General features: G+C 48.7%; 1 protein-coding gene across 1 annotated transcript; it reads left to right on the forward strand.

The window, feature by feature from the left end:
- CIB3 (calcium and integrin binding family member 3) lies at positions 1-10,462 on the forward strand. Its single transcript, XM_086408668.1, has 6 exons — positions 1-51; positions 279-313; positions 2,235-2,346; positions 3,504-3,651; positions 4,909-5,104; positions 10,331-10,462. Exons 1-6 carry the CDS (start codon positions 1-3, stop codon positions 10,350-10,352), a joined length of 564 nt encoding a protein of 187 aa, XP_086264794.1. The 3' UTR covers positions 10,353-10,462.
- Positions 10,463-11,269: the final 807 nt, after the last annotated feature.

The following is an 11,269-nucleotide window of genomic DNA, read 5'->3' on the forward strand; positions in this document are numbered from 1 at the left end:
ATGGGCAACAAGCAAACAGTCTTCACTCATGAGCAACTGGAAGCTTATCAGGTAGGGGTGATGGACCAAGCCGTCGGTGGGTTTGGCAGCCTGGTTGTTTTCTTGGCTGAAGAAATGGGGACAGCATCCCTTCATCCTGGGGGGGTGGGGGGCGCAGTCAGCAAGAGGTCCTGGGGTGGCTCTGTGTGTGGATTCAGGCAGCGATGGGTTGTGGGAGAGGAAGGAGGCACCCCCCGCATCAGGCAGGGTCTGGGTTAAGCCAACATCTCTCTCCACAGGACTGCACCTTCTTCACGAGAAAGGAAATCATGAGGTCAGTCTGAGGAGGAAGGGAAGAAGAGCTGGGCCCTTTCTATATGCTTTGCAATTTGACTGCACTCGATGCTTAATGGGGGAATCGTGTGCTCAGTTGGTGGATGACGCAGAGATGGGAAGGCTGCTGAGACGTCCCATCTGGCCATATTGCCACACCTCTAGGCTGACGAGCTTGGGCTTTCTCCTGAAGGTGGCAGGGAGCCATAGAGAGTGTGTGAGCAGGGGTGATACAGATCAAAACTTCCCCCTGAGGCCCAGTGAGAACAGGCTGGGACCCCAGGAGGCAGAGTCTAGAGCCAGCTCTGGGTGGTGGGGTTGACATCAAGGTTAGAGGGTGAAGAGGTGGCCCCAGGCTACTGCAGGTTCCTGGTGTGAGCACTGATCCTCCTACAGCATCACTCAGCCCATGGAGCCATTATCCAGATTCCGGACCCACCCATGAACTTTGACTTGTGAAACCCAAGCTGGCTGGGGTTTGACTGCAGAGTGATCAGGGCCAAGGTCCCAATTGCGTGGGTGCAGGACATCCATTATTGATGGGCACAACTTCCACCAGTAAGCCCCATTGTCTGCGGGAGGACAGTTCACAGGGTCACCCTGACCATCATGATTGGATTACTTATGGGGAAACTGAGGCTCACACAGGGGAGGCTGACCTCAGACCCCTGGGTAGATGGGTAGAGCCCCAAAGAGTTTGAGGCTAACACTTTGTGTGTCTCAAGCTTCTTGCTTCTCACACAGACCTACTGAGCAGAAAGAGGGGAAAAGGGGAAGAGGGACTTACTCGAGGCCATACAGAAACCCAAACCCAGGCTATTCTCTGAAGGGACCCAGCAGTGAAGTTCCAGATAACCCCTCTTCCAGTTCCTAGCCATCATATGACCCAGAGGCTTCTATCCCCCCCTGAGACGTCCCTAACAACTTCAGGATCTCTGGCCCATCAAGGATGGTCTGTACAGGTGACTGCTCAGCATGTTCCAGTGACGGTACGGTATCACCAGGCAAGGGCATTGGAGTAGACACCTGACCCCACCATCTGGGCAGTGTGTATGGCCTTTGCTGTTTTGCAAAATGCCTTCCATTTACCCCTTTGAAAAACCTGAATATTAGACTGTGTCTCTGGCCCCTTGAGGGAACTGCAACCCCCATTATGGAAGGACAGAGGGAAAGTGTGAGGATGAGGGTCTTGCCAACAGTGTGATGATGTCTAGCAAATCGTAGATTGACTCAGAGTCTCTGAATGCTCAATGTGAGATGACCTTGCCTTAAGCACTCTCTTTTCTGTCAACCCCACCTGCCTGCTGAGCTCTTATTTGTGCTTCAAAGCCCAGCACCTAGCACCCATGCCCCCTCCTCCAGGAAGTCCTTCCTTCTCCTTGGCTTACTTTTCCCACTCTAGTTTCCCCTAGCTTTGGGGTCTTCTCTCTCTCTTTTTTACATTTTAAAAACAATGAATGAATTAATTTTCTGGCTGCTCTGGGTCTTGGTTGCTGTGTAGGTTTCTCCAGTTTTGGTGAGCAGGGGCTGCTCTCTGGTTGTGATATGTGGGCTTCTCACTGCAGTGGCTTCTCTTGGGAGCATGGGCTCAAAGGTGTGCGGGCTTCAGTGGTTGTGGTGTATGAGCTCAGTAGTTGCCTCATGGCATGTGGGATCTTCCCAGACCAGGGACCAAACCTGTGGCCCCTGCATTGGCAGGTGGATTCTTAATCACTGGACCTCCAGGGAAGTCCCTGGGGTCCTCTCTTTACCTTGGCCTTGTCCCTAGGGAGATAAAGATGTCTCTGTGTGAGGGCTGGGCCCAGGGCTGATGGCTCAGCATCCTTCAGTGTATAGTGAGCATCTGTGAAAGTGAGAGAGTAGAGACAAGCTCACCCTCACTCATCTCCCAGACCTTCTCATTGTTTCCCTCCCCATACCAGGCTCTTCTATCGCTACCAGGACCTGGCCCCTCAGCTTGTCCCTCTTGACTATACCAGCTGCCCTGACGTGAAGGTGCCCTATGAGCTCATTGGCAGCATGCCTGAGCTGAAGGTATGCCCGGGGCCCTGGGGCAGGCATGGGATAAAAAAGAAGGGATGTGCCTTGCTGTATTTCTATGAGGTGACTGTTGCAATTATTTCTATTTTACAGGTGAAGAAACTGAATTTCAGAGAGGTTAAGACACTTGTTTATGATCACACAGCTAGGACATGAGAGAGACACAATTCAAACTCTGGGTTGTGGGAAAGATGAGATGAGATAATGCAGGTAAAGGGCTTAGCACAGGGCCTGTGACATGGTAAGTACTCAGGAACATTGCACTGAGTACGTGCTAAGTCTCTTCAGGCATGTCCATCTCTTTGCAACCCGATGGACTGTAAGCCCGCCAGGCTCCTCTGTACATGGGGATTTTCCAGGCAAGAATACTAGAAGTGGGTTGCTGTGTCGTCCTCCAGGGGATCTTCCCAACCCAGGGATCGAACCTGCATCTCTTATGTCTCCAGCATTGGCAGGCAGATTCTTTACTGCTAGTGCCACCTGGGAAGCCCACTCAGGAACATTAGTTCTTCTTTTTCATAGTAGAAGCCATTAAAGACAGATTCTTCTCAGCAGGATGTTTGACACTAGTTTGTGACTCTGGAGGGGACTTGTGGGATAAAGGACAGAGAATAGAGATTATTTATCACAAGGACAGAAGCCTCATTCAAGAGGGGCAGAAAGTGTTGTGCTTCAGAATCCCCCTCCATAATTCAGCTTCTCCCAGGAAAAGGCTTCAGTCTCAGGCAGCCTGATCTCTTGAGGTAGTGAAGGGAAACACCAACTGCCCGAGATTTCCTCCCATCAGCTCTGCAACAAGCAGAAATGAGGTTCCTCCACTCCAACTGTTCAGAAACCCTCCCAAGGCAGCCTCTGATTGGCCATCTGGAGTCACATGATCATCCTAGAGGCAATCGCCATTGCCAGGTGAATGGAAATCCCTGATTGGCCTCACTGGGGTCATGTGACTGCCTCTGAAGCCAGAATGGGGGTTAACTGGCACCCAGGCCATAGAGGAAGAGACTGGAATTGCCTGGGGTCCTCTCCAGGGATCATACGAGGAAGAGAGTCTTAGTGAAGGGTACTCAGAGGTTTCCAGGAAGGTGGGGGCTGACAGTGAAACCACACGGAGCCCCAGAAAACCTGGTAAGGGATGGATTTCCTGTCTCTAGGACAACCCCTTCCGTCAGAGGATCGCCCAGGTCTTCTCCGAGGATGGGGATGGCCATATGACCTTGGACAACTTCCTGGACATGTTTTCTGTGATGAGTGAAATGGCTCCCCGTGACCTCAAAGCCTACTATGCTTTTAAAATTTATGGTGCGTGCACAGACCCCAGGGTGAGGAAGTGGGAATGAACCCAGGTCTTGGGTCAGGGACTGCATGGCCATCATATATGTCTCACCAAGGGTTCTGAGGCCCTGCCTGGCCCTGTCCTTCATCCCAACTTGGTACCTCCCCCTCCACTCTATCCCTCTGCTAATTCCATCCAGCTACACTGGCCTGGAAAAGACTCTGATGCTGGGAGGGATTGGGGGCAGGAGGAGAGGGGGATGACAGAGGATGAGATGGCTGGATGGCATCACTGACTCAATGGACGTGAGTTTGAGTGAACTCCGGGAGTTGGTGATGGACAGGGAGGCCTGGCGTGCTGCGATTCATGGGGTCGCAAAAGAGCTGGACACGACTGAGCGACTGAACTGAACTGAACTGAACTGAACACTGGTCTGGCTGTTTCCCCAACACATCAAACCCTTTCTGCCTCTGGGCCTTTGCCTCTGCTGTGCTTTTTGTCTGGAATACCTTTCCCCTAGTTCCTTCTTACCTTGATATCTCCGTCCAAAGTAGTCCCTGCCTCCTAGTCACTCCCATGCCACATTCAATTTCTCTCCTGGCATGGAGCAGTGCTGCTTAACTTCTTGTTCATTCATCTGTTCACATCTTATTGATTTTCTCTCTGAAGAGACCCTAGAGCAGTGGCAGTGTTTGGTTTGCCATCTGTCTCTGGCACATAGTAGGTATTCAGTAAATACTTGTTGAATGAATGAATGAAAATTTATCACAGTGCCTGGCACAAAGTAGGCACTCAGTAAATACTTATTGAAAGAGGGAATGAATGAAAAACAATGATCACTCGCCTGACACATAGTAGTGTTAGTCTCTCAGTTGTGTCCAACTCTTTGCGACCCCATGGACTGCAGCTTGCCAGCCTCCTCTGTCCATGGGATGCTCCAGGCAAGAATACTGGAGTGGGTAGCCATTCTCTCCAGGAGATCTTCCCCACCTGGGGATCGAACCTGAGTCTCCTGTATTGCAGGCAGATTCTTTACCATCTAGGCCCCCAGAGATTGACACATAATAAGTGCTCATTAATACTTGAGTGAATGAATGACCTCCTAGCAGTTACCTACCCAATTCCAAAGCAAGATCTGGCTAATAGCCCAGGGTCTTGGGTTCCCTCCAGTGCCTCAGTTTCTTCCTTTGTCACATGGGGACAAGATGTGTTCACCACTGGCCCAGCCTGCCTGGTCCCTGTTGTCTGGTCACCCCCATGTCCCCACCTGTCCTGCTTTGCAGACTTTAACAATGATGACTACATCTGTGCGTGGGACCTGGAGCAGACGGTGACTAAGCTGACGCGGGGGGAGCTGAGTACTGAGGAGGTGAGCCTGATATGTGAGAAGGTGCTGGATGAAGCCGATGGGGACCACGACGGGCGGCTGTCCCTGGAAGACTTCCAGAACATGATCCTTCGGGCACCAGACTTCCTCAGGTGATGTTCCTTGCCATCCTGCACAATCCATTCCTATGTACGAGAGGAGTGCTCACGGATTAGATCCACAGACTCTGTGAAATTTCCTCCATTTTTTCATTTGTGACCTTGGGGAACTTTCCTGACCTCCCTGGCCTCAGGCTGTGTCTTTTGAATGGGGCTGATTAGAGACCCTGGGGACACCTCTTGTGGGTGGACACAGCTCTTTGGGTGAGTAGAACATGGTTGGAACTTCAGCCCTTACTTGCCTGAACATTTTGCAGTGAACAGACTGGACAACTGTACTTGGCAACACTAGGGAAAATCAGCACTCTAGGGAGGATTGTTGTTCAGTCGCTCAATCATGTCCAACTCTTTTGCGACCCCATGGACTGTAGTCTGCCAGTCCAGGGGATTTTCCCAGCAAGAATACTGGAGGGGGTTGCCATTTCCTTCTCCAGGGGATCCAGCACAGATTAAATGAGTTAATACAGGGGGTGGGTGGGAATACATGGGAGATGTTTTTATATCTCCCATGAGCTTGGAATGGTTTTTACATTTTTAAATGGTTGGGGGAAAAAAATCATACTCCACAACACATGAAAGTGATATAAAACTCATATTTCCATGTCCATTGCTGGTTTTATTGGCATACAGCCATGCCTATTTGTGTTCATAGTGTTCACAGCTTCTTTTGAGCTTTAAGGTGACATTGAGTCATTGTGCAAAGTTGTAAATATCAATCATTTGGCCCTTGGCAGAAGAAAGTTGACTGACCTTGAGCTAGTACATGGAAAGAATTTACAGCAGTTCTTTGCATACAGCAGGTGCTCAATAACTGTGCGCTATTGTTACTGTTGTGGCTTTCATGCCCAGAGGACCTCCTTCCTCTATCCTGGATAACAAGGCTGGTCTCCTGACCACTGAGACATGAATAATGATGCCATGATGAGTCCCTTGCCACTAACTGAGTACCTAATGTGCATCCTGCTCTGTATATTTGCCTCTTTTTAGCCCTCATTACTGTCTGAGCCATCAACTTCCCTAGAAGCTCAGATGTTAAAGAATCTGCCTGCAATGCAGGAGACCTGGGTTTGATCCTTGGGTGGGGAAGATACCCTGGAGAAGGGAATGGTTACACACTCCAGTATTCTTGCCTAGAGAATCCCATGGCCAGGGGAGCCTGGGCGGCTACAACCCTGGGGTCGCAAAGAGTTGGAAAAGACTGAGCGACAAACACTTTCCATTCTTTCAGCCCTCATTACAGTTCAGTTAGGGAGGGATAGCTGTTACTCCCATTTTGTTTTTCAGTCTCTCAGTTGTGTCTGACTCTCTGCAACTCCACGGACTGCAGCACGCCAGGCTTCCCTGTAATTCACCATCTCCCGGAGCTTGCCCAAACTCATATCCATTGAGCCCGTGATGCCATCCAATCTTCTCTTCCTCTATCGTCCCCTACTCTTCCTGCCTTCCTTCTTTCCCAGCATCAGGGTCTTTCCAGTGAGTCAGCTCTTCGCATCAGGTTCCCAAAGTATTGGAGCTTCAGCTTCAGCATCCGTCCTTCCAATGAATATTCAGGACTGATTTCCTTTAGGATGGACTGGTTTGATCTCCTTTGTATTCTAGGGACTCTTCAAGAGTCTTCTCCAATACCACAGTTCAAAAGCATCAATTCTTCAGGGCTCAGCCTACTTTATGGTCCAGCTGTCCCAGCCTAGACTGCTAGAAAAACCATAGCTTTGACTATAAAGACCTTTGTCAGCAAAGCAATGTCTCTGCTTTTTAATATGCTGTCCAGGTTTGTCATAGCTTCCCTTCAAAGCGGCATGTGTCTTTTAATTTCACGGCTGAAGTCACTGTCTGCAGTGATTTTCGAGCCCAAGAAAATAAAGTCTATCACCATTTCCATTGTTTCCCCTTCTATTTGCCATGAAGTGATGGGACCAGATGTCGTGATCTTAGTTTTTTAAATGTTGAGTTTTAAGCCAGCTTTTTCACTCTCCTCTTTCATTTTCATTAAGAGGCTTTTAGTTCCTCTTAGCTTTCAGGCATAAGGGTTGTGTCATCTGAATATCTGAGGTTATTGATATTTCTCTCGGCAATCTTGATTCCAGCTTGTGCCTTATCCAGCCTGGCATTTCACATGACGTACTCTGCACATAATTTAAATAAGCAGGGTGACAATATATGGCCTTGATGTACTCCTTTCTCAATTTGGAACTAGTCCATTGTTCCATGTCTTGTTCTAACTGTTTCTTCTTGACCTGCATACAGATTTCTCAGGAGACAGGTAAGGTGGTCTGGTATTCCCATCTTTTTAAGAATTTTCCACAGTTTGTTGTGATCCATACAGTCAAAGGCTTTAGAGTAGCCAATGAAGCAGAAGCAAGTATTTTTCTGGAATTCTCTTGCTTTTTCTATGATCCAGTGAATGTTGGCAACTTGATTTCTGGTTCCTCTGCCTTTTCTTAATCCATCTTGTACTTCTGGAAGTTCTCAGTTCACGTACTGTTGAAGCCTAGCTTGGAGAATTTTGAACATGACTTTGCTAGCATGTGAAATGAGTGCAATTGTGTGGTAGTTTGAACATTCTTTGGCATTGCCCTTCTTTGGGATTGGAATGAAAACTGACCTTTTCCAGTCCTTTGGCCACTGCCGAGTCTTCCAAATTTTCTGGCATATTGAGTGTGGTTCTTTTAGGATTTAAAGTAGCTCAGCTGGAATACATCACCTCCAGTAGCTTTGTTCACAGTGATGCTTCCTAAAGCCCGCTTGACTTTGCACTCCAGGATGTCTGGCTCTAGGTGAGTGATCACACCATCGTGGTTATCCAGGTCACTAAGATCTTTTCTGTATAGTTCTTCTGTGTTTTCTTGCCACCTCTTCTTAATATCTTCTGCTTCTATTAGGTCCATACCATTTCTGTCCTTTATTGTGCCCATCTTTGCATGAAATGTTCCCTTGGTTTCTCCAATTTTCTTAAAGAGACGTCTAGTCTTTCCCATTCTATTGTTTTCCTCTTTTTCTTTGCATTGTTCACTTAGGAAGGCTTTCTCATCTCTCCTTGCTCTTTTTTGGAACTCTGCATATAGATGGGTTTATCTTTCCTTTTCTCCTTTGCCTTTCGCTTCTCTTCTTTTCTCAGCTATTTGTAAGGCCTCCTCAGACAGCCATTTTGCCTTTTTGCATTTCTTTTTCTTGGGGATGGTTTTGATCACTGTCTCACATACAATGTTATGAACCTCCATCCATAGTTTCAGGCACTCTATCAGATCTAATCCCTTGAATCTATTTGTCACTTCCACCGTATAATCATAAGGGATTTGATTTAGGTCATATGTGAATGGCCTAGTGGTTTTCACTACTTCAATTTTAGTCTGAATTTTGTTATAAGCAGTTTATGATCTGAGCCACAGTCAGCTCCTGGTCTTGTTTTTGCTGACTATATAGAGCTTCTCCATCTTTGGCTGCAAAGAATATAATCAATCTGATTTTGTATTGACCATCTGGCGATGTCCATGCATATAGTTGTCTCTTGTGTTGTTGGAAGAGGGTGTTTGCTATGACCAGTGCGTTCTCTTGGCAAAACTCTGTTAGCGTTTGCCCTGCTTCATTTTGTACAGGGCCAAACTTGCCTGTAATCCAGGTGTCTCTTGACTCCCTACTTTTGCATTCCAGTCCCCTATGATGAAAAGGACATCTTTTTTTTGGTGTTAGTTCTAGAAGATCTTGTATGTCTTCATAGAACTGTTCAACTTTAGCTTCTTCAGGCTTGGATCACTGTGCCATTGGGGCATACTTGGGGCATAGGCTTGGATTACTGTGATACTGAATGGTTTGCCTTGGAAACAAACTGAGATCATTCTGTCATTTTTGAGATTGCACCCAAGTACTGCATTTTGGACTGTTTTGTTGACCATGAGGACTACTCCATTTTTTTTTTTTTTTGAGGGATTCTTGCCCATGGTGATAGATATAATGGTCATCTGAATTAAATTCTCCCATTCCCAGCCATTTTAGTTCACTGATTTCTGAAATGTCAGTGTTCACTCTTGCCATCTCCTGTTTGACCACTTTCAGTTTGTCTTGATTAATGGACTTCCCTGGTGTCTCAGATGGTAAAGAATCCGTCTGCAGTGTGAGAGACCTGGGTTCGATCCCTGGGTTGGGAAGATCTCCTGGAGGAGGGATGACAACCCACTCCAGTATTCTTGCCTGGAGAATCCCCACGGACAGAGAAGCCTGGTGGGCTACAGTCCATACGGTCGCAAAGAATAGGCCACGACTGAGCGACTAAGCACAGCACAGCACAGCACACAGGGACCTAGCATTCCATGTTCCTTTCCAGTATTGTTCGTTACAGCATCTGACTTTACTTTCACCTCCAGACTGGGCACTGTTACCGCTTTGGCTCAGCCTCTTCATTCCTTCTGAAGCTATTTCTCCACTCTTCTCCAGTAGCATATTGGGCACCTACCGACCTGGGGAGTTCATCTTTCAGTGTCATATCTTTTTGCCTTTTCATACTGTTCATGGGGTTCTCAAGGCAAGAATGCTGAAGTGGTTTGCCATTCCCTTGTTCAGTGGACCACGTTTTGTCAAAGCTCTCCACCATGACCCATCTATCTTGGGTGGCCCTACACGGCATGGCTCATAGTTTTGTTGAGTTGGACAAGGCTGTGATCCATGTGATCAGTTTGGTTAGTTTTCTTGTAATTGTGGTTTTCATTCTGTCTGCCCTTTGATGGATGAGGATGAGGTTTGTGGAAACTTCCTGGTGGGAGGGACTGGCTGTGGGGAAAAGTAGGTCTTGCTCTGGTGGGCGGGGCCACACTCAGTAACTCTTTAATCCAATTTTCTGCTGATGGGTGGGGCTGTGTTCCCTCCCTGTAGTTCGGCCTAAGGTCAAACTATGGCAGGTGCAATGACTGTAGGTAATAAGTCCTTTTTAGGAGGTTGCCATTATCCTCATTTTACAGGGAAGTAAATGGAGGCCTAGAGAGGTAGCCTTAGAGTCTGGGGCAGAGCCAGGATGTAATCTCTGATCCAAAATGATGTGTGCTCTCAACCCCTGTAGGGGCCAGGAAGACCATGGCCTAGGGTTTATTGAAGGGGTCCATCTCCCCCTCACCCCAACCACCATGGCTCCTTGCCTGCCTTGGGGACTCGCGGTGGGAGTGTTGGGGAGGGGGATGAAGAGAGGCTGCTCTCTGCCTGCTGACAGACTCCTTTCCTCTTTGCACCCAGCACCTTCCACATCCGCATCTGAGGGCACCATGGAGGAGCAGCCGGGCCAGAGGACGTCGGGGTGACCCCTCATCCTGTTGTGAAATCTGCTTTCCCTGGGCTCCGGGAATAAATGCACGTCACTGAGTCACAGCTGCCTGGACAATGTGTTTCCCCTCTAAACCTGGTAGATCAGAGGGAGGCAGCCTGGGATCGCACCTCTGTCCTCACTGTGTGATTCTGGTGTGGCTGCACCCTCTGTGGGCCATGATCTTCCCATTTGTACAAGGAAAGGGCTGACTCTGGACATCTCTCCACTGTGAGGGCTGGAAGTGACTCACCTGGTGGGCAGAGGAGATGAGGCCCCTGCTGCGTCCCGCCCCAGGGCATCCCCAGGGGTGGAACATGACTACTCAAGTTCCCCTTTCCCCCCTTCAATCCCTGACTTTCTCAAGGAGACTAAAGCTTCACCTCATCGTTGAATCATCAGAACTGCCAGGGGAGACCTCTGGGCAAGAATGTCACTCACTGAGGCTGGCACAGTGCTTTATCGTCACAAAGCACCTGCCATTCTGCCATCGCATTGACTCCCTGTGACATCCCTGGCAGAGAAGCACTCCCACTTCATTCAGAGACAGTGGAGTGACTTGCCCAAGGCCACACCTGAAGTCATTTGCAGGGGCAGACTTGAGCCCAGGCCCACCTCACTCCAGATCCCAAACCTCTACATCTTGCAGATTTGGGAAGCCACACACTATTTCACTTGGGCCTCCCTGGTAGCTCAGCCGGTAAAGAATCCACCTGCAATGCAGGAGACCCTGGTTCGATTCCTGAGTCAGGAAGATCCCCTGGAGAAGGGATAGGCTACCCACTCTAGTATTCTTGGGCTTCCCTGGTGGCTCAGACAGTAAGGAATCCGCCTGCAATGTGGGAGACCTAGGTTTAGTCCCTGGGGTGGGA

The sequence above is a fragment of the Bos grunniens genome, chromosome 7 (assembly GCF_055505025.1).
Source record: "Bos grunniens cultivar Pamir isolate PY7600 chromosome 7, Bosgru_T2T1.0, whole genome shotgun sequence".
Lineage (NCBI taxonomy): Eukaryota > Metazoa > Chordata > Mammalia > Artiodactyla > Bovidae > Bos > Bos grunniens.